This window comes from Cavia porcellus, unplaced genomic scaffold, assembly GCF_034190915.1.
Source record: "Cavia porcellus strain 051 isolate PalLab524CR breed Dunkin Hartley unplaced genomic scaffold, mCavPor4.1 scaffold_29, whole genome shotgun sequence".
Lineage (NCBI taxonomy): Eukaryota > Metazoa > Chordata > Mammalia > Rodentia > Caviidae > Cavia > Cavia porcellus.
In genome coordinates, this window is record NW_026947512.1 from 4908604 (window position 1) to 4933122 (window position 24519).

General features: G+C 42.1%; 1 protein-coding gene across 3 annotated transcripts in view; it reads right to left on the reverse strand.

Moving 5' to 3' along the window:
- Positions 1 to 24519, reverse strand: part of Cacna1e (calcium voltage-gated channel subunit alpha1 E) — a 479237-nt gene that overhangs the window by 139723 nt on the left and 314995 nt on the right. For all 3 annotated transcript variants that reach the window (XM_063240090.1, XM_063240088.1, XM_063240089.1), the window contains exon 9: positions 14521 to 14624. In XM_063240090.1, the coding sequence (XP_063096160.1) occupies positions 14521 to 14624 (104 nt within the window). The remainder of the gene's footprint in view (positions 1 to 14520; positions 14625 to 24519) is intronic.

Below are 24519 nucleotides of genomic sequence, written 5' to 3' on the forward strand. Positions count from 1 at the left end.
AAAATCATCTTCTTAAGCACTATTTCATGTTATATTATTTTATAAGAAAAAATTAGCTCCTTCTCTGAGAAGCAGGATTTTTAAAAAGTGACTATAAAATGGAAACATTCTTGAAATAGTTTTAAATGTAATCACTGTGGTTAGGCAAAGCAGAGAAAGGTTCGGGGCTCCCTAACCTGCTGGGCTCTACAAAGACAGGAGTGCACACATTAGAATCAGCATATTCATGGAAAACATGCATATACGTGAAAACAGCCTGAACAAATATACACAGAGATATCAGAGTGCTGAGTCTATACTGTTAGAATATGATCAAGGAGATACCAGGATTGTGTGAGCAATTCAAGATACCAGCATTGTTTCTTAACTTGATTAAACAAAGTTCCACGTATGGAAAATTCCTCCAACTGAAACCGAAAGGCTTTTCCTATTTGGCTGTTGTCTTCATCATCAAAAGGCACCTGATGACGCCCTAACTTAATTTCCAAGTTTTCAATAAAAAGGATAAATCCTTATAAAATTCTCCCTTAGTCTGATTCTTTGTCATGATTATTCCACTCACTGATTTCTCTGCTCCCTTCCCTCCACACTCTGACCCTGCCTCTCAGATTCAATCTTTTTAGATTGATTGTTGGCCTTTCCTCACCGCCGTGCACACGGAAGCGGGTGACCCTCCTATCTTGGCCAAGACCTCACAACATATCCCGGACCTACCTCTGCTCCCCTGAACAGGTAAGTACAAGATAAGAGCCTGAATTTTTTTTTTTTTTTTTTTTTTTGAGAAGGGATAAAAGAGAATGAGAGCCCTCACCCACCCATCCATCCATCCACCCAAAGCAACTGTATTATATTCCACATTCACAGCCTCACCCAAGTATTATCAACCCAGGGCAGTCCCGGGTATGGGCACCGATTATACTTCCTAACATACTGAGACCAAAAATGAGGAACAATGCCATGTAAAATTTAGATTATATATGCACCATTATATATGTTGTTACATAAGCTCTCTGAGGGACATTTTAAATTTCCAACATGAAGAACAGTGTTTGGTACCTAGTCAGTGCTCAGTAAATATTTGTTGACTTAATAAACTCAAAAAATAACTGTGCTATTGTGCAGGAGCAGGTTGGAAAACACATTTCTGTTTGGAGCACAAGCTAAGCAGCAAAGATTCCATTCCTAGGGGCAAACGGCACTTTGTATGAAAAGAGTACTAGACTGAGTCAGAAGCCACAATTTTAAATTTAAGATAGAGGACATGCCTTGCTCACTTTGGGGCTCAATCTTATTTATAAAATAACAATAATATACTTCTTAGGATCATTGTGATCATCAAATGAATATCGTGAAACTAAATGAAATGCTCTAAGCAGTGTGACAAGCCTGTTGAATGTGTGCTGCAGCCTGCTGTTTGTCATCACTGAAGGCTCCAAAAGGTTCGCCAGCACTGCCCTAAGGTAAGAGAGAGTAACTGTTTCAACTTCTTTGACTTTGGATGCTCACAATTCTCAATAGATGGCAGTTTTAACTATCCTTTAAAATGCTTATTCTTAAACTGTTTGCCAAATATGACACAAAAGGGTTAATATCCTTACTATGGTATATGAAAAGAATAAATAGGTGCCAGGAAAAGAGGCAAAAGGCATAAGATGAGCAATAAACTATATGAAAAATTCCTGAAGGAGGAATTTGCCAATGCTGACTGCAGACCATATGAGCAAAGGGTAGAAAGGCAAGACATTTCCAACTGCAAATGGTGTAGTGTCTAAATTGATGGCACTGTGTGGGGCACAAGGGGCACAGCTGTTTCCTGCAGGTCACCACAGATGGTCAGCCCAACCAAGGGTATGAGAAAATGTCTGAGCTCATGCTGGTTGACTCAGTGTAAGTACTTAGTGGTAAGAATAGCTCTTTCTCAGCTGCTAACATCAAATATATCTTATCCCCCAAATGCTTAACAATTAGCACTCATGGCATGATTTAATCTCTCTAAAATTCTATATGGTATATACCAGCATCCTCAATCATTGTGGATAACTAAGGTATAGAAAAGGAAATGACTTGCCTCATATCATGCAGTTAGAAAGTGATGAATATAAGATTAAAAGCTAGAACACTGTCTACATTATTACTAGGTTATACTCATCACACAGAGAGAGAGAGACAGACAGACAGAGACAGAAACAGAGACAGAGAAAGAAAGACAGAGACAGAGCTTGCGTCTGGAAAGGGAGTCAGGGGACCTAGTTTTACTCAAGATCTGGACTAAGTAGCTGAGAATTTATCTGAATAAGGCATTTTGCCTTCTATTTGAGCTTCCTCGTTTGGAACACAGAGGTTAGAAACAAACTGCAAAGCAATTACAAACAGCCTTTCTTCCTTAAAGAATTCTTATCACACTCCAAGACATGGCTTTGACAACTGACATACAGAACAGTGTCTTGAGGAAAGGCGTATCTTTTAACTGACTCCTGTAAGTTTATAGGAAATTGCTTGGTCCCACAATTCACCCAACAATGTAGCTTTCTAGTCAACGCAGGAGCCATGAACATTCCACCGTGGTCATTATAAAATCTCCTGTCTGCAGGACCGTCTTGGTTGTCACTGAGGGTCCCTTCACTTTCACCACATTTTCCGTGTGTATAGCAGACCATTAGCTTCCACAGGCCACGTAAACCACATGGAGAATGTGTTTAAGGGTGGAGGTGTTCAGCCCTGATAGGTCTCATTCTAAATACTGGGCCTGTTGCTTAAGAGTTTTGCTTGCTTAGACAAATTACAAAACTGTGTTGTCAGTTACGCTGTTTATCAAAGAAGATAGTAATTCCTCAAGAGTCACTGTGAGGATTAGATGATATGATGTATGTCATCGATTTTGATACCATATTTGGCACATAGTGTAGACTCAAGAAACCACAGTTAAAAAAAAAAATCAACCTGAAGCACTCTACTCAGCTGCTGTGAACTAGCCCAAAGGCAGACAGTATATAACGTTACCTTAAACTAGTCTACAATTTAACCTCTTTCCCAAAATCCTATTCTTCATTTAGAGCCCTCTCTCAGCCATATGGTGGCTCAGTTCAGAAATCCAGAGCAGACCGAGACTTCCCTCTTATTTTACCTCAGTGCACATCCGACCACACAGCCACAACTCCTGCAGGTTCTACCCAGCCAGAACCTGGTAGATCCATCCTTTCTTCCCCTACCCCCAACCTACTGGACTTCTTTGCTCTCTCCGGGACTGTTGCTCCTCATGTGTCCCCCACTTCTAGTCCTGCTTCTCTGCAGAGTATGCCCTAGGGTGATCGCTTTCAAGTGAAATCTAGACAGCTCTGTAGCTCACAATTTTGGAACCTCCCACAAGTTTCTGGCATCCAATTTAAATTCATTAGCTTTGCTCCCAAAGCACTTTCTGTCAAGCCTCTGCCTCCAGCTTCATCTCCTCTCCTCTCCCCACCTATTTTGCTAGAGGTGCTCATAATTCCAGGACTTTTATCCTTCCTGATTACAAGCCTGCTGGAATGTCCTCCACCTTTCTCGTAGCTAACCGATATTCTCCAAAAGTATACACAAATGTTGCCTTTCCCAGTTGGCCTTATCTGACTCTGGCCCCCTTCTAGGTTAAATGTCTACCCCATTGCATCTCTTTAACTAGGCTACCAGCTCCTGGAGGATGGTAGCTCTCTATCCTTGTGTGATGTGGTATCCCCAGCCCCTGACAGCAGGTGACATATAAGTGCTCAGTATTTACTCTGAATGAATGACTGAATTCCTCCAGTGTTAGAATCCCAGCAGGACATAACTATAATTCACACTTATTTTAGCCAATCCTCTGGCATGTCAACCTGTCTTGGGAGAATAAGACACTTCTGAGATGAACAGCCATAAACAACCTCAAAGAGCTCATCTGGACCACTGATCTGGGCAAAAATAGTTTAAGACTAGTAGCCATTCTTGGCTCAAATCAGCCCTAGGTAATATTCAGGTACCCCTCCTAATGTGCAATAGGAGGTAAAATTTGGACCCAAATCTACATGTTCAGGATGATTTGTTGTTGTTGTTGTTGTTGTTCTGCTGCTACCCAGACTTTTTCTACTCGAGGCAGACTTCCCTGCTACATTAAAATAAGCATCTAGTCGGGAGATCTCAGGCTTAGGCCTGGAGATTAATTTGTTAGTCTGTTTCTTGTGGCCAAGATCAAGATATTATTCATCATTGTAACCTCAATAATGTCTTGCAAGTAGTAAGTACTTAAAGCATGTGACCTATATATATTAATCATAAGCAGCTCTTGAGAGGATAGACTTCTGAAATGATTTGTACTTAGACCCATTATGTGTATTTTGAATGGTTTCCTTCATTAGTTTATGGTTTTCTTGATCTATTCATCTTTGTAATTTAATAGCGTGGTAAGACATCTTTTGCATAGTAAACACTAAATAAACTGATTTGAACTGAATTTTGAAGCCCAGCCAATTCGTTAGGGAAAAGACAGTTGTCATATTGCTTATCGTGGGAATCACTCCACTCACTTCAACAAGAAGAATTACTTTTCTATATTGACAGTTTACGCCTCCCCATCAGTCCTTAGGGCAAGAAGACCTTGACGGTGAGTCTAATACCTTATATGCACAAAGTCATGTGGCATGTGTAAAGACCAATGTATGAGAATAAGTGTGTACATCAAAGCATGCACAGTTTAAAACTACCTGAATCTGTATGATCAGGATGATATTCTTGGCTACACACAGCCTTTCTTGAGTTGTGCCACCTTTGATGCTAGCATCCCTGAGGGAGCCTCACTAGTACACTAAAATAAGCATCTAATCAGGGATTGTGAAATTATAACCGCTAGTCCCTGCCTCTGTCATTAACTAGTAGGAGCTTGGCTTCTTTTGATCTTCTTATCTGTACCTCTAAATAAAATACTTATATCTACTACACAGAGCTGTCACAAGGAACAAAAAAGATCTTGAAAGCAAAAATGCTTTGAAAATTATAATACGCTTCACTTACATGAGATTTCACACTGCTCATCATGTTCGTACGTAAGCAGTTCTTATCCTGACTGCCGCTGTTTCCATTTGGAGGCAGCTCACCTGCTTCCCTAAGCCTACCTCTCTCTTGCCAGAAGTCCTAGAAACAGTGTGTGGAGACACTGAAAAAGCTCAGGGTCATTTTCTGTTTGTGCGAGTCTCCCACCCTATAGCCCCTGACAGCACTTCAGGATGTGCTTATGCAGCCCTGGTTTGTTTCCATGGAGACAGGAAGCTCTGCTTCTCTTCAAGCCTAAGCTAATGGTTTTCATCAAATCCTATTTCCTCTGAGACAAATGAAAAATGCTACAATGCTTCCATAATCTGAAGCCAGCAAACACACCTCACAGTTTCCCTTCCACCAATACCTGGGCCCTTGGGATCGATGCCTTAGTCATTTTCACACTTGATACACAGGGATTGGCGAGCACCTGTCCCCGCCCTTCCGTACTCGCCTTCACTCATGCAATGGTAGGGGCCATGTGTGTACTCACTTCCCCCACTACTATTACTGTCTCTCTGTTCTTGAAATAACCTCTGCATACAACACCAACAGGCGTGGTGGCACATGCCTGTAAAGCCAGCACTCTGGAGGCAACAGGATCATTGTAAATTCAAAAGCAGCCTGGCTACAAAGTGAGCTTAAGGTCAGCCTGAACTAAAAAGCAAGATCCTGTCTCAAAAAGACAAAAAAAAAATTGTTTGTAAGTCATAGCAAATCTGTTCCATGGGGATAAAACTTTTAGAGCTATTTCCCAGTGAACACAAAGAACAAAACCAAACCAAAGCCCCACTCCAAGAAGTAAGCTTACATCCTTTGCAGATGCATAAGAAAGCTGAACAGGCAGCAAAGAGAGCCCACAGCCCCTACTGTACACAGGACCAGCTGCTACTGAGCCTCCACAGACACCAGGGCAAACCCCCAGAATGCCAGAGGGAGATGTGGAGCATCAGAACGTAGAAAAGAAATCAGGACAGAAATATTTTGGTCCCAGCCTATAAGGTCTCTACTGATAATACTCTTCTAAATGTCAGAATTTATTCACACCAGCTGTTCCCAGCTGCTACTGCTGCTTCCTGGACTTCTCCAGAAGTACTAAAGAGGCATCTGCCATGCCATTTTCCTGGAATCTCTTAACCTGAGGAGGCTGTGTCCCAGCCAGAGAGAAGCTGATGGCCCACTGCTGGCTCAAGCCAAACATCCACAAACTGCTGTGCAGATGACAGGACGACTGAGAGAAGACAAGGATGTCATTATTTTAAAAGGAACAGACAGTTCAAGACAGCTAACGGCTAATTTATGCCTGACCCGGGGCTAAGCTTTTGTACGTGGATACAGAGACTTGTCACCCATTTTACAGAGAGAAAAGGAAGCTCTAAGTAACCTCTCTATGTGCATGAAGCAAATAAGTAGTCGCTTACTAATAAGTGCGTGTGGTGGATTAACTAATGGTCATCTTGTAACACCCAACTGAACTGAATCAGCATGGTTCCAGGTGTGGAAGGCCAATCTGAGGATTTTGTCAACAGCATAAATAGAGAACAAGGGGAAGATGGTATGCTGTTGATTCTCCTGAAGAATCTTGTCATACTGGTTTTTCTGATATGAACTCAGTTGTTCTCATCTTTAGAGGAGCTCAGGTCCTTGCCACAGACAAGGATGGCTTCAGTTCTCTTTGAAGGAGCTCTGGTTCTTATCTTGCTTATCTTAAGTTGATTTATTGCTAGTATATAGATCCCATGACTGCTTCTCCAAGTAGCTGGTTTTTGGGTTTTGAGTCTGTTGCAAAATCCTATTTTCTCAATTCGTTGGAGATGAGACGTTACTACTTCCTTGGCCCAGCCCCTGGTTCTTTGGCACTGGCCCACAGTAATTTTGCTGACCCTTAAGCAACCTCAGTCAATCTTGTTATACCAGGAAGAACAACTGGCTAGAACAATTATGTCACTATGGCACAATCAGCAATAACAGCAGCAACAAACAGCCTAGAAAATGACAAACTGCGGTAACCATTAATTTGCACCTTTAAACATATGAACTAGATTTATAGTTACATAACAAAATCTAAAACAAATTAGAAAACTATGTGCAGTAAATAAGCCCTCAATATGCCAATTTTACCCTCAGGGGAAAAAATTTATAAGAGGCTGGGGGTGGGGGAATAGAGAAATAGAAGAGGAAGCAATTAGAAGCACGGCTGGAAGACAAAGAGGATCATGTAAACTTTGGGAAACTGATGCAGAAGATAGGAGGGAAAGCGAGAAAGAAGAATTAAAAGGAAGAACACAACAAAACCACAGCCACAAAAAAACTTGAAACCACATTCACACCGATAAAAAAAAAAGATCAAACAATGAAGGAAAACAAACAAGTAAACAAAACAAACACACACACACACACACACACACACACACACACAAAAGAGTGAAAAGAGAGAAAAAAAAGTCTTCTTCCAGGTTTGTCTCTGCTGTCAGTGATAGACAATGTATGGCGACAGAGTCCAGTTCTATGCTGATTTATCCCAGCAAACCGTCAATAGCTTTATGATGAGGTAGTGGATAATCTTAGCAACGTGTATCTTGATTTTCCTCGAAGTTCAGGCTGGTTTCAGACTCTGGGACCAGATCCATTGAGCCTGCAGCAGCTAGCAAACCTTCTGCAGGACTGAACTCAGTTGGGAGCTGCTAAATGAACCCAGTAGTTTTCCTCAATTCTGAGCTCAGTTTGTCCCTCTCTGAGATGTCTCATGGCCAATTATCCTCTCATGTGGACATCCAGTCCCACAGCTCTCAGCACAGCCAATGCAGCCTTCCATGTCCACTGCTCCTTCCACTGCTGCGTCTGTTCACTGAGGCCTCTGGATTGGCCCCAGCCACTGTGTGACCACAGGGTTGAACTGCTCCTCCCACATAGTGATTCCAACTCAGGGAGAATGTGCTGCCCACTCCCTCTTCTATACTGAATGTTCTCTTTCGCTTTCCTAATAGGTTTCAATTCTTGCTTCTGATCCTTCCTGGGCTAAGGGGATCACTTCCCTCATTCTCTTCATCATGTTGCTCTAGTCCAGTGACTGGACAGCAAATCTCAGAGAGGCTCTTTCTCCGCTGCTTGCCACTCTGCCATCTCTGCAGGCCACCAGTACTATACCACTCTCACACCGAAGCGCCTGGCCCTTACCTTGAGTGTCACTTCCTGGCTCCAGTGCAGATCTCTTAGCCTGCTGGCATAGATCCTCCCTTCACTCCACTGGTGCAGACTTTCTAACTTACACTACTGACTTTTGGATCTTTGAAGCACAGATCCTTGATAGACTTGCAGGAGACATTGTTGTGGGCTCGAGGCCTCAAGGACAGTTGGATTCATGGAGGACATTGCCATGGAATTCAGGCCCTCAGCTGGATTCTTTGGGTCTCTAGTGTGTGGTTAGATCTGCATTCTCTTGCATTTGACTTTTTGCATGAATACTATAAATAATCCTACAAATTATGTGTCTTGTATTAAATTCGTACCCTTGTAAACCCTGACAATAACAGAGGGTTAGACTTCGCACCCTCGAATGTCATACTAAAGACTTTCTTTCTTTCAATGTGCCACCATTTCTCATCTGGAGAAATATGTAGGAAAATGAAATGATGCAACTCCAAACCAGAGAGCATCCACATGGTCAGACACAGCCACCGTCTGACAGAGCTGTGCTCTGTCCCATTTCCCGCTTGCTTAAGACATACCTTGAACCCAAATTGGAGTCTTATCTGGAACACCAATAGCTTTTGCTGTCACCGCATCTATTTTTTTCTCTCCTTAAATAGTATGAATCTGTCTTGGATTTTCTAAATTAAAGTCTGGACACACTTAGGAAATAAGGAAGGATAAAGGTCATCAGACTAAAATCACACACTAGAGAGAATGCCCTCAAGTAGACATATGAGAAGACAGACATCTCCAGCCAGGCCTCTCCCGAGGACAGTCACTGGAGGACTGGGTTTGAGCTGTAGGTACAGGCTGGGTGCAGAGTCACCTGGGGCAGAGGCTGAGCATAATGAAAGATACTGATGAATTCTCACTAGGTACACACAGAAGGAATCTCCTTATGTCTTAAGTCTCTCCACTCGAGATGTGTACTACTAAGAACAGGTTCACAGTGTCTCTCATTTCTCCTTTATAATCATTTCACAAATCACCACATGGCTGGACTAACTTGGCTGGTGGCTCTCACAGTTCTGGTCTTGCCCAGTGCCGATCTGCCACAAGATGGATGATCTTCTACACTCCTTTCACCCTACTTTTGTGTGGATAATATTTTTACTTTAAGATCTTAATTTCTACTTTTCTCAGTGTAACAGGTGTAGAGTTTTAAAAGTCAAATAATTTTGAAAGGCGTATAATGAAAAAAGAATTGCAGTCTTCTGTCTCACCTCTCACAACCCCTGAATCTCACTCCCCAGAGGCAACCGTTATACCGTTTTCTTTCGGTATTCATTCCCAAATTTCTAAATATTATGGTGAAAACACTCTCTTTATATTTCAGTTTTAGATACTGTTTAAAGTATTTTTTTACTGTGGAAACTAAGATTTTAGTCTTTGACACCCCCTCCCTCTCACCATATTCAGTCTCCTCCATCCAATCAAGGCAATTACAGTACCCTAAGTATCCCTAAGGGTGCCTCAAACTTCAGCACCACGGACAGTGGAAACCTGGGCGATAGCTAAGATGCCCAGAAGTGATGCTATCTATGCTTAGTATTTCTTTAATGGTAACACTTTCATATTTTGTAGAAATAAATGCCTAGAGATGGGTGTACAAATACTTGCATGTATCATATACACAGTTTTAGGAAAATCATGAAACTCATGAATACAACACAACAGGGCATTTATTAGTTTTACTTTTTTTTTTTAAAGACAGAACTTTTAGAGCCCTCTGTCATCCTATTCAGTTTTGATCTCCATGCTTTCTAGGCTGCTGCTCGTTGTTACTCTGTAATTCTCTTCTCCATCCTTTGTTTTGTCTGACTTCGCTATTGAATCTCATGTTTCCCTGAGTATCATGTCTTTCTTTCTTAATACTTGCTTAGTTTTAGTGACTTACATGTTCGCCAGTAACTTCTTCAGAAAGGTATCTGAAAATATAGTTGTTCCATCCCTATGAATAATTGGCACTTTAGCTGGATATGTAATTTGATCATGAAAATTACTTTCCTGCAGAAGGTTTTAGGTTCTTCAGCACTGAGATTCTATCTCACCCCAGAAAGAATGGCTATCACCATATGAACCAATAACAAACACTAGAGGGGCTGTAAGGAAAAAGGAACACTTCTCCACTATTGGTGGGAATGTGGACTGATACAGCCATGGCAGAAATCAGTGTGGACAGTCCTCAAAAAACTAGGATTAGAGGTCCATTCCACCCAGCTCTTCTCTTTCTGATATTTTCCCAGAAGAATTATAAACATCATACCACAATAATATTATGTGTATCCATGTTTATAACAACACAATTTGTAATAGCTACATCTTGGCAACAACCCAAATTCCCATTAACTGGGGAATGGATAAAAAGATGTGGTCTTGTTATAGAATGGAGTACTACTCAGCTATAAAGAAGGATAAACTTGAGAGTTTTATAGGTAAATAAACACAACTTGAGACTACACTAATAAGTGAAATAAATCAGATTCACATGTGTAAACATCATAGTGTCTCCCTGGTGTGAGAAACTGAGAGTAAATAAGTTCTAAAATGCACAACAGGTATTATGAAATGGGAAGAAACTGTTCAAAAGGAAAAAGGAACTAGGATGGGTGAAAAGGAAAGGACAGTAGAGAAAAGGGAAAAATACAAATCAGTTATACTATTAGTGTCTCATAGTTCATTGAAAAGGAAGGTTTGTGCCAATATGAATTGTAGAAATTGTTATGTCCATATCTTATAGCCCGAGCTACTACTTTAAAGATAACAGCATATAATGTATTAAGTATTGTTATTCTGCTATTATTTTGTTATACAATTTTGTTCTACTTTTTTTCCATAAAATAAATAAATTTAAAAAGAAGGTTTTAGAAGTGCTTGCCTGGCAAGCATAAGGTCATGAGTTCGATGCCCAGTACCAAAAAAGAGAGAAGGTTTTAGTTTCTGTATCGGTTTCTAACTTTCAGTGTTGCCTTTGGGAAGTGCAAAGCCATCCTTATTGTTGGTAGGTAAACTTGATTGCCTTCCCAACTGCTGGAAACTTTCAGACTATTCTCTACTCTGATGTTCTGAATTTCATGATAATGTGCTTTGATGTGGTCTCTAGCTATGCCGAGTGCTCTGTGGATATTTTCTTTTCTCTTTTTTTCTGAGGTATTGGGTACTGAACTGAGGGACTTTGCAGTGAGCTACACCTCCAGGCTCTTTTTACTTTGAGACAGAGTCTTATTAAGTTACCCAGGCTGAGTTCAAACCCGTAATCCTCCTACCTTAATCTCCCAGGGTGCCTGACAACAGTGGGCATTTTATGGTTAATCTACTGATTCACCTTCCATCAACCTACCATACAAACTATCATTACATTACATTTAATGTACCCTTTTTATTTGAATGTGGTTTTCTAAACCACATAGGTTCTGTGTGCATGTATTTTTATTTATGCAAATCACATTATATCACATTGTTTCTTTGTTTTCACTACATTTGGCTCTAAAAATTTCCTGTGTTTTATGTGTGTATGGTATCTGTTGCTCCCAAATCCTACATCATATGCCACAGTATGCATCCAACATTGTACCTAGCTAAATCTCCCTGTTATGGGCATCCCGTTTGCCTCCAACTCCCTACTGCCAAGAAACAATGCTGTAGAGAACATCCTTGCACAAGTCTCAACAGAGCTCTTAATTTGGCAACTTGAGCCTTTACATTCAGGGAACATGGTCTCACATTTTTCTTTGTTAATTTTTTCCTTCTTATTTTATGGTTCTCTTTCTTGAACTCCAAAAAATGTTGTATTAATCTTATTCTTTTTTCTTTTACTTTTTAAGTTATTTTCTCAACTTTGACCATTTTCCTGTTACTACATCTCTACTTTAATTCACTTTTACATTAATTTTACATTAAATTTCAATAGATTTTTTAACCTCAAAACATACAGTAACCCATTATTTATACATTACTCTCTTCTGTCAATTTCAACTACAGTTCGTAAAAGTTGTCTTCTACACACTCCACAGTTTACATCCCCTTAAGTTCCTTTTTAAATTTTTATTGCTTATGCCTTTTCTTTTGGACATTATTCTCAGTGAGCTGAAAATCACTAGCCGCATGTTAAGATTTAAAAGTGAAACACAGAAAGCTTAACGGAAATTCTGTATGTATGGTTGGCGTTTGTGGAGTAATAAGTTTAGTGGGTCCTCCCCAAACAGAATGCTATTGTCCCAGTTTTCAGATCTGAATGTTACCTTATACGTAAAAGGGGTCTTTGCAAGACAACTAAGTTAAAAATATTCTGATGAGGATATCATCCCGGATTATGCAACGACCCTAAATCCAATGACAAATGTCCTTATAAGAGTGAGGCAGAGAGAGGAAGAAGCAACATGACCACAGAAGGACAGACTGGAGTGATGTGGCTATAAGCCAAAGGAATGCCTGAGGTGCCCAGAAGCTAGAAGAGAAAAATGAATAAATTCTTCCACTGAACCCATGTAGGAAGCACGGGCCTGCCAAATTTTGGATCTGTAGTCTCCAGAACTGTGAAAGAATAAATTTCCACTATTTTAAGTTTCTTATTTTGCACCAATTTATTGCAGCAGATACAGGAAACTAATATGGTGAATCTTTTAGGAGGCGATGAGGTGGAGACCTGTTTCTTTAGTCTCTCCCAAACATCCGGACTAATAGATATATTCTCAAGACATTTTCCCCACAGAAGAATCTTTTGAACTCCTACCAAGTTGCTACGTATCTGAGAAATCAGAAGTGGGCCAGTTTGTGGACTGTGCTTAAACCATCCCATTTCCTTTTCCTGTTTTTCTTTCCTTTCTTTTTTTTTTTGGGGGGGGGGGTTTATTATGCAGTTAAGGCTGGCCTTAAGCTCACTTTGTAGGCCAGGCTGGTCTCAAACCTGCAGTGACTCTCCTGCCTCAGCCTCCTGAGTGCTGGAATTACAAACATGTGCCACCATGCCCAGCAACCCTCCCCATTTTCATTACAACTTATGAAGCTCACCCTAAAAATGCACCTAATATGACTATTCTAACCTTCAATCATCTGCAGAGAGTAAGCCCCCCAACTGGTGCAGACATTGAATGGGCAAACATTCTCAGCACTGTTTGGAGATTAAGACTTAAGCCAATGCAAGGCATAAGAACTTTCAGTCAATATTCTTACCTGTAGCATCATGCGTATTCATTCCAGCTCTCAGGGATACCTGAATTTTCTAGGTTTTGAGTCTTTTATGTGCTCTGTAGGGCCATCAGCTTGCTTTTTAAATTGGCATTCCTTACAAATTGATATTTGCTCTAGGCAATGCCAACCATTACTTATTTTCACATTTCTCATCTGTTGTCATTCCTTTTCTCTTTTCCTCATGCCCCTCTTAAAATTCTTTTCTGTATAATCAGATTTTAAAGAAATGACCAACGAGTCAATCTGTAATGCTTACACACAAATATCCCTTATAACCCGTCATGTGAAGAACCCAGGCCATGCTGACATAATATTAAGTTCAGTTTTGCTTAGCGTCCTGTAAAATACATCTAGCTATCCTAACATACTCCATTCCAGCCTCTTCAGATCACACAACACATCGCACCCCTTCATCTTTGCTGATGGCACAGCACTACCCTTCCTGGAACAGTGACTCTTACATATTGTCTTTAATCATAGTACATAGATTATATCTTGAGCAAAATCCTAATCTTTCACAAAATCAAACCTGATTATTTCAGACTACAGATTTATCCATCCCCCAAATGAATTATGTCTGATATCTGTTGGGGTTGGGGGAGAACCCTCCCATTTCCTGTTACAAGTACATTGACTTTTTGACAAAACATGTTTCTTGAGCGAGCAGGGACCATGTCTTTCAGTTTGTGTGTTCTTCACAAGTACCATGATAGGGGGTACTGAGTACTTGCAAACTGGTATAAATAGATTCAAGTCAACAAATATGGAATTTGATGGCCAGGACATTATCAAATAAGACACTCTTAGTAATAAAATAAGTATCCTATTCAACTTGTTGACAGAAAGCTACTAAGGGGAAAGATGGATGGAAAAATGAATTCTCAGATAGCAGGTTTAGTATTGGGCCACATGCTAAGATGTTTTTAACTCCTTAGAATTATGAAAATGTTTACCATCACATTCCCACTATCTATAACAGCACTGGTACAAAGGGACCGCTCAGTAAATGTCAGTAAAACAAAGGTTAAATGAGTAAGTTTGGCATTAGTTGGCACGCATTCATTTCCAGCTGGTGAAGAAGAGAAACATCTGGCTTACCCAGAAAGCACTCCGAGGACAAGGTTCAAAACAAAGAAGGATCCAATGATGATCAGGGGGATGAAGTACAGCCAGTTCCAGGTGGCTCCTAAGGCATCATTGGTCTGAAAGAAAACAATTGCTCTTTAGCACTTCACACAGGAGAGGATGTAACAAATAAAGTGAAATATGGCTACACACTGCTGCGCCCACCCCAACAGATTTCACTGTGTGTTAACTCACTGCTATGAACACAGTCGAGACACTGCATCAGCACCTCCGTAACATGATGAGTGGGAACAATCTAACAGTCTCACTTAATGGATGAGAAAACTAAAAGCAGAAAAGTCAAGAACTTTCCTAAGACCTTGCAAACACTAACCAGTGTTATCACAGTGCTTTCTGATGTGAGTGAGTCCTAGGCCTTTGCACACTAAATTGGACAAACTCCCAAAAAGACAAAATTAGGCTGCCCATGACACTACCCTGAGGGTACTAACAAGGGCCATAGCAGGCAGAGCTGCTGAGAAAACACTGGAAGTGATCCATACCTTTTCCAGTCCTTGACCTGAGGTCTGAATTTCCTTCTTCTGTCATCATAAAACCTGGCCCAGGCCTTGCCAGCAAGGCTCTGGATGGAACAGGGCATGTCTATGTCTACATTTGAAGAGTGATCACTTTATCTCTCTCTCTCAGACTTTTCAAATGGTTTTCCTGAACTGAAATCACTCCCAATCCCACCTTGTCCCTCCAACACAAAACTTTGATACCCACTTGAAACTCACAATAAGTATTTTATCCTTAATTCAGTAGGGAATTCTGATCATAAAGGTTAGGCATCCTGCCTAAAACTCATATGCTCACTAAGTAAAATCAACACTAGAACTCAGAAAGTGTTTTTCCATTCTTTCAGTTAATAACTTTTCTTCCAACTTGCTATAAAGCTTTGAAAAAAGTTTAATGAGTGTCCTCATGCTTCCTGTGGACTTATATGACACTTTTTTCTCCCAAATTATCTCATTTTCTCTCTGCCTCCCATTCAAATACGTCGGTGCACAGAATTCAGCCGCCCATTGATTATGGCAGCTATCACTGCACCACAGTTGTCCGGGTGGAAGAGCTTGTAAGGCGAGCGCCTTTCAGCAAATTTGTGCCTCTTGTCTTGCTCTTGCACTCCTCAGAGATACAGCATTACAGCTGAAGCAGATTCAAAATTAAAACTAAATAGTGAAACACTTTCTGCCTGAGTGGGACAGAGGCAGAGCTCTACCAACGTCAGTGTCTATGATCTAGCTCTTTGGTTCTGTCAGGCAAGCTAGGGAGACACAGGCAAGACCTCAAACACAGTAATTCTTGATTATCAGAAAAAAGACGTGGAAGAATTGGGTGCCAAGAGCCACAAGCGGCTATAATGGACGTGGGAAGCCACTTTTTCTAATAGTAGAGACATGGGCTGTGAGTATAAAGGCAAGTTGAATGATCCCTAAGTAGCTATTTTTATCTTTATTCATGACAATAAATCAAGAATTCTGCAAAAATAGGTTAGCTCCAATGCTTCACCAAGCGTTCCGAATTAATCAACTTTCTGGTCATTCCTCTTACCATTCTTTGACAGCAAAGGCCAAGTCCATATCTTGCACTGCACTGAGACTCATTTGCCCATAAACATGAAGTCCTATCAGCCAATGACAACAATGCAATGGTGACCTCTAGGGTATTTATGGTCTCACAAGTCACTGAGCTATTGTGGCTTCAGGACAGCACAGAGCAACATCACATGGACGATTCTTTGCAAGGGCTTCTGTAAAGTGAAAATGTCCAGAATTTTTGTGCTTTTCCTTGCTATGATCTATAATATATGAACACGTTTTGTGGGAAACGGGCTTCAATAACTGGAAGAACATGGAAAATATAGCAAATTATGTGTTTCTCAAGCCTGGAAGAAGACCTATGTGCGTGTGTGGGGGAGGGAGCTGTTTACTTTGTTTGCCTCATTTCCTAAATTTCCTGATTGTGGAATATGCTTTTTCAAAAAACATTAACACATCAGGACACAGAGTCTATGAAACAGATGACAAGGCTCTCTTCATTGACAGGGAGTCTGGAATGTGTTTCCCAATCCCTTTATCTGATCTGAACAGTCATTTTCAGTCCCTGTCTTATGAGAAGATTTTGTTTGCTTTAACCTATACTAAGGCAGCAAACTTAACAGTCTTCTTACTTTTATATGTTTTATATATAGCACCTGACAATGGGCGTGGCACACAGAGATACTTAACTAATCAATAAATGGCCACATTTTTAATAAGATATGCCTCTTGTTAATAATACAGTACAAATTCACTCTCTCTAGTATACCCTCTCCATGTATGAAAGCTCCTCTAAACTGCTACAAATACCATCTACCACACCACTAGGTCCTCGTAGATGAAAAATAGAGGAGAAAGAGGAAGAGAAGAAGAAAGCCAGGAAGACACCAGCTTCAGCAGCACCATATGCGAGGGGTTGTTAAAGATGACTGACAGTTTAAAAGGTTCCTCTGGAGAACGCAGCCTGACAGCTCCCCAAGATTACTCACCAGCCTTTTAATAGACTGCCGCACCCTCTGCACACCTAGCACCCTCCCTCCTTCCTTGGAGCTCTTCTGCTCCCATCCTAATGAACCAGGTGGCTTTCTCTCCCCTCCTGTGCTTGTTCACAGGTCAGTGATGCTTCCATCAGGACAAGGGGACATCCCTGAGCAGGAAGTGGGCAAACAAAGCACTTCAGGCCTCTTTCATTTAAATGGCAAGGTCCTTTCTGATGCTAATTAAAGGTTCTATTTCCTTCTGATTCATCATTATCAAAAACCTTAAAATTATCTAGGGTAGGAGCAACATCTACTAAAGTGTCTTTGGAGATTTTAAAAAAGAAACAGCCAACAACCCTGAATGCAGCAAGCGTCCTGACACCAGGCAAAGTGAGAGTCAGAAGAGCACTGGCAGGGCAGCCCCAGAGTTCTGCCTGTTTCTCCCGGGGTCTGTCTCTCAGCAAGAGGACCAGGGTAGGGCACCTGGGTGACAGAAGAATCTCTTTCCTTCTTTCTCTACTATGTTAATAACAGAGTGCCAAGTCTCACAAGCCACTTCCATACTCGGTGACACACTTTACTTTCCCCAGTAAGATCCTAGGGCAGGAGGCTGCAGCTTTTAAAACATGTCCTACTGATTCTAGCCCCAGGAGAGTCCCACAGGGGACCTTCACTACCCCTCCTCCACTGTGGAGCAGTTAAGTGTAAGCCTGGCGCCTACTAGCAAACAATGCTGCCCAAGGCATGGTAGCCTCTTTCTTCTTGCCCATCCACTGAACACCTACTGCCAGCATTAGCTCTGGGCATCAACATTGAATTCAGGGATGCTTGCATGGCTAGTGAAGCACAGACTCTGATTACATTTGTGTTCCCAGAGAAGACTGGCCCGTGATTGGGACCTAGTGGGGAGACCTGTCTTCCAATACCTTCCAACTGGTAAGACCTGGAAGACAATGAAAGGTAATGTAAATGTTCTCCTCCAGATCCCCCTTCCCCTATAAATAGGACACTGTTCTCCTCTTGCCTTGGATATCCGAACTCCAAGCCTGAACCAAACTTGAACTCTGGGACTTCCACTGGTGGCATAACAGAGGACTCCTGGGACTTGGCTTGGACCAGCAAGTGCACCATCAGCAACCCTGGTTCTAGGGCACTGGATTCAGACTGAGCCAAACTGCTGTCTTCTTTTGTTCTTCAGCTGGCAGACAGTCTGGTATGATACTTCTTAGCCTCTGTTATCACATATCCCAATTCCTGTAATAACCCCTCTCCTATGTCCTATTGGTTCTTTTTCTCTGTCACACCCCAACCAGTAATACCCATCATGTGTCAGTTATTACAGAGAAACGCTTTCTTTGGGTTAGCGTATTCTTATTCAGGCTGCTGATGGCCTTCCCATCTACAACACCTTCCCCTAGGCTGGCAGTCTGGCTGTTCTCCCTCCTCACCTGTCGCTTCCCCACGTGGCACACACGTGCACATGTGCACAAGGCAAGGGAGATGACAGACAGAGAAAGCAGTCTGGAGGTGGCAGCCCACCTGCACAGGAGTGCTCAGCGGGTACCAGTCCTGACATCATGGGAACACATTTCTTTGGGAACCTGCCTGACTGAGGGTGGTGAGCTCACCCACTCCCTGTGTAAACAGGCACACATGGCAATTATCGCATTAATCTTCGGGGGTGGGGTGGGAGAAAAGATGCTGAAAAGTGGGGTGAGAGGAGCAAGATCAGAGAGAAAGATGAAGCAGTAGAGAGCAAAAAGGGGCCCATGGTTCTCTTGGCCTGGAAAGAAGTCTGTACCAGTGTTCCAGGGGGATCTGTAAAAAAACACATCAGAAAGCCCCTTATATAGAAACCCCTTCACAGAGCATCTCACCAGGTAGGCTGAGTGTGTGCAAGGGCTGGAAAGAAGGAAAACACTGATTCCAGGGTGTCTTCAGAAACAAGGGTTTCTGGGGCATTACCTGCTTCCCATGCTGGACGTAGCAGGGGCTACAAAACTGGCCAGTTTATAGCAGGGTTTCCTGGTCCATGGATAACTGCCACTGTGGGACAGATAATGCTTTGTAATAGGGCCTCCCTGTGCTGTTAATTAGCAGCATCCCTGGTGCCTACCCAGTTCATCTTAAAGACTCTTCTAGTTGTGACAATCAAAAATGTCTCCAGAATTTCCAAATGTCCTAAGGGAAAGAGGTAACCGGTGGACATGAGAAAAGCTTTTGGCTGAGAACTGCTGGCCTCAAATCTCCATCTCAAGGAGAGAATGGACTTCACTAATTAACAAAAAGCTCATCTTGGAAGTCCACTGGGGTGATTACTCTGGGCTACTGAAAAGGCCAGAACATTTTTATTTCAGCAAAACCATCTGTCTAACCCCTTGCTAGCCCCTTCCAGTGACAGGGCTATTCAGAGAGCAATTAGGGGGGAAGGAGAGGGTAGAGGTGACAGATACAGCTGTTCCACATCTTCCTGCATAGCCATGCCCTAGGCATCCTGCACCTCACAAGCTGACTTGCCACTCCTGGCCCCCACTTCCTTCCAGCATCAGGACCACAGCAACTTTGCCATCCCAGATAACGTGGACTCTGAATCTCAGCTGAATATCATCATTTTGTCCCATAAATTTGTGGACTTCCTACTGTGGGATAGATTCTGTTCAAGGGGTTAAGGATAAGTGCTGGGCAAAATAGACTCAATTGCAATCCCTGTGAAACTTATAGTGTCATGGAGGAGGCTCACATGCAACAACGGAGCATGTATTCATGCACACACACACACATACACACACAACTGTAAGCTGTGATTAATGCTATGAGGGACCACAGGTCACTCAGACAAGTAAGTCTGCTCTGGGCCATCAAAGAGGATTTGCTAAGCCTCATTTCATAGAGAAAAATACCTTAGCTGAGACAATAGAGGCCAGAAAAGCAGCAAAAGGTTTACTAAGAAGGTAGAAGAAAAGGGGGCAGGAGAAGACTAAGATGAAGAAGCCAAGAAGCAGGACACATGCCGGAAGGAAAAGGAAGAGCTTCTCCGCACAAACTGCGCTGCCTCATGATAGCAGCCCTGCAGAGCCCTGGGTAGATGCTACTGGGAACCCTATGCAAGCAGTAAGGGCATCCTTTAATGGATTTCCTCAAGGCACACCTACCTGTGCAACCAACATCAAGAAAACCTTTGAGTATTCTTTGGGCCCCTTTCTAAGGCACCATCTTCCCCTCTACAAATATAACCTCATCTTGACTCAGATGGTCCCAGTGTGGAAATCTTATCAGAACACTTCCTCCCATACTCTGAGCCATTCACAGGAATTGGGCCACCCTCCTCCCTGTCCAGCTCTCACCAGTGTGGATGGGGCAGACTCTCAGGGGAACCCATCCCCTAGCTGCCATATATGTTGACTGCTAATGGCTATGCCTGCACCCTTCTCAACCTGTCCCTTACAGACAGACCAGCCCTACATGGGGTTTTATGCCTGCCCATGATGGTGCTGAGGGCACTGTTGCTGGTATATCAGTGAGTCAGTAATTTTTCAATCTGAATGGAACAACCTTTATATTGCAGTTCATACCTTGATGCTGCCTATGGGACCAGGCTCATACTAAAACTTCTGAAATCACATCTCCATCTAGCTTTCCCCCTGACCTATCTGCTTGCCTCCTATCTTTATAGGTATTTCCTAAGAAGTATCCTTCTCATTGGAGTTGTGATCAATCTTACCAGGGTGGCAGCACTCTGTCCCTGCCTCACACCAGTTAGGTGGAGTATTAAAGACACAGCCAAGGTATGCCTCTGATCAAGCTCATCTTTTAGGAGAAAGATACAAGGCACAGTATACCTATAAGCTTTTGGGTGGACTGAACCCCCATCTATGCATCATTTATGGTTCCCTGCATATCAGCAACTGTAATCACACTCTTAGAAGAGCATGATGAAGACATATCATATAATCCATCATTTGATGGAGGAGGAAACAGACCAGAGAAGCAAAGTGACTTCCTTCAGGATACAGGAAAATTATTGACAGACCTGGAACTATAATCTACAGTGGGTCAACTTCTTGAGTGAAGTTGTGACTCTCCACATCTCCTTTAGTCTCAGGACTCTTAAAGCATTACCACCATATCATTTCCCCACTCTGGGAGAACAAAACACAAACAGGAAACCAACACTACAGTCTTCCAGCTGGAAAAGAAGAGCTCTTCTGAGGACCCATAAAGAAAGCAGGCTGAGAGGCAGCTTGTGTGTCTCAGAGACTCCAAGGTGGAGACTTTTTTTGCACACCCAAGGTTGCCTCTGACGGCTTTGTAGCTGTCTTCATGTTACAAAATGAATTACTGAATTACACCAATGGTAATCCAGATGATACCCATTATTCTTTGTTTCCTTTATTTTTTCTTCAGTGGGAAAGTTTTCAAGAACCAGTTTGGCAAACAGATATAGCAAAGAAAGACAGTACTCCCCACCCCATCTACAAGTGGTGAGATGATGCTGATACCAAGGTCAGGAGCCGCTGGCCAGGGAGTCAGGCTCCTCCACTTCGTGGACAAATGTGGTCTCCATCCTGTGTGTGGATGGCCATTGCTATATGAATGCCCAACAGACAGGTACAGATGTGTCAGTAAAAATCCATCTACACGCTTGGAAAGACAACGCCATAGAAACTATCAACTTAGGCAGGGTACACGGTGCCATGCAGCCCTAGGAAGGCTGTCATGCTCAAGTCCATTGCAGGGAGAGCTGCAAAGCCCACACGGCTCTGGGCCCTGCTCTGCTTACAACTATTTACGATTAAGTTCTAATAATTCTAATACTGATGTCATACGATGTCTACCCTATCCTCTCCTCTTTCTGGATTTTGGCCCAGAAGCCCAAAAGTAATGGGTTTTCAACAAATCCTTTAAAGAAGTCTTCTAGAATGGGCTGGGGATTTAGCTCAGCAGCTTAAGTGCCTGCCTGGAAGTGCAAGATCATGAGTTCAATCCAAGTATGTATGTATATATATATGGGCTTCTAGTAACATTTGAAGTTAGATTTGGGGTTCTGCAAGGTTCAGTATTCTATTATCTCTACATTTGTGCATATTTGAAAATCTCTATTAAAATGGCTACTTTTTCTAAAACAAATTTAAATAGTCCTATGTAGATTTCAAAATAAATCTTATTTTTGTAAAACAGTTGAAAAAGTTAACAACCATGAGAGCTCATTAACATGAATATTTTTTAAATCTTACAACTTTCTATATTTTACAAGTTTTATACAGTAACTAATATTGCTTTATGGCTTTTTTTAAAAAATAATCTCGTGCTTGCCAGGCAGGTAAGCATGTGCCTCTGATCTATATCCCAGCCCCAGACCTTTTTTACATGTGTTCTGTTACACATTGGTCCTCCATTCCTATTAGCACTGAATGTTTCTCAAAGACAGAACTGCATCTTTTTTTCTGAGTTCACTCTACCAGTGCCTCGGATATTACTCTGTAAGCAGGAGATTCTCAATAATGTTGTTGACTAGCAGAAGATTATAAATCTGCTGGCATTCTTATGTTTCAGGCTTATAGAGCTTCTTTCTCTGGAAATAAATGTATCACTTATAAAATGGCATTTCTGCTGACATACAGCAAGTGCACTTAGCTAACTCAAAGATGCAGCATAGCATATGAGAGCAGACACTCAAAAAAGCTTCAGATACACATTTTTCTTGACTTTTAGTCTTCCCTCCTCAACAGATTCTGAGCAGAAGGTAAGTTAATTGATCATTGAATATCTCTGTTGTAATTAATGATCGTGTCTCAGAAACTGCAAGGCTGGTTAGCTCAGTTGGTTTCCTGAAGCCCTGGGACAGTCAGTTTCATTTATTTTGTGACCACGGGAAGCCCTTCTGCTCCTTACTAAGCACAGCTTGAAAGCAAGGATCCATGGCTTACAATTGTTTCTTTCTGCAGAATCCAAAACAGCATCTCTGGAAACGATTCTCAGTACATTTCACTGACAGTGATGTGGTGATAACGAAATGCCCAGTCCGAATGCCTCTTTATCACCTTGGGCATGAAAGGACACGGGTGAGGTTCTCCAGGGTGGCCCCAGCACACTGAACTACAGGCGTGCATTAGGTATCACACCTTCACCTCTCAGTCAGAATCCTCATAAACTGGCCACTTCCTCTAGTGAGGATCCACATCCATCTTCCCCAGTGTCATACAGCTGTTGTTTACAGGAATCGCTATACCAGGTGACCACTTATCAGTAATATTGGGGAGAGGGTCCCCCTTTGAATATGTACTTGTATCAAACAACAGATGTGGAGCCTCCTTCCATTCCCACTCCTTACTTTATTTTCCCCTCTCTCCTGGGTTCTCTCAGTTTTTAATTCCATCAATCCCCAACCCCCTTCTCTTTGCTCATCTCTTGTCTGACACTGTCTTGCTCACTTTGCTGCCCCCTCCATGAGATTCATCTTGGTTCTTTCCATTCCCGAGATACACAAATCTCCTAACTGAGCATTTCCATTGGTTTGAGGCACAATAAGGTGGAAACAGAACACAGATAATAAAATAGTAATGCTCATTGTGTCCTTAATCTGAAAAAAAATCGCTTTTTAATTTTTAACATTGTTTGCACAGCTTTCTGTCCTGTTTATTCAGGTCCGATGTGCTAAGATCAGTAACGATGGATGGAGGAGTAACACAAACACACAAGTAAGCTTCGGACCGCATATTCAACAGGGACCCAGCCAGACCTCATTCTGCAAATACTAAGAAGACCCGAAATAAACATCTTTACCTAAATATTTTCCCTGTGACTTAGACCTGAAAGGTCCTTGGATGTCTGTACCTGAACTCTGTAGTTTCTTTTCTGCTCCAGATGTCTGATACAGTGGAAGGGGCTCACAACCAGTTTCCTGGCTAGCTGTACCACAGCCATTCTGTTGCCAGGGAGATCTTGTAAAGTGGGACAGGAGATTCCCAGTCACAGTTGCCTTTAGTTTGCAAAACAGGGAAGAGTTGCTATTTGTAACTACTACATCTTGTCCATTCCTTGTTGGCTTACCATCTTGCAACAATGGTCTTACCAAATCCCTAGTGTGACGGATCCCAGTCTAACCAGCCTGGATTGTCTGTTACACACACACCACAGGAAATACAGACTCACAAACCATAACCAGCTTACTGCAGTTCTCTGCTCTGCAGTCCTTTCTATCTCTGAGCTTCTGTTCATGCTGGCCCTGCTGCCTAGAACGCCTTCCTCACTGTTCTGTCTCAAAGCCTCGGCACACTTCTGCACTGGGCAGTTTTTTGCCTCTATGACCAAACACATGAGAAAACCAATTTAAAGGAGGCAGAGTTGATCTTGACTCACAGTTTCAGTCCATGGTCAGCTAGCCACATAGGTTTTAGGCCTTTGGTGAGGAAGGAAGCTGCTCACCTTATGGCAGCCAGGAAGCAGGGAGA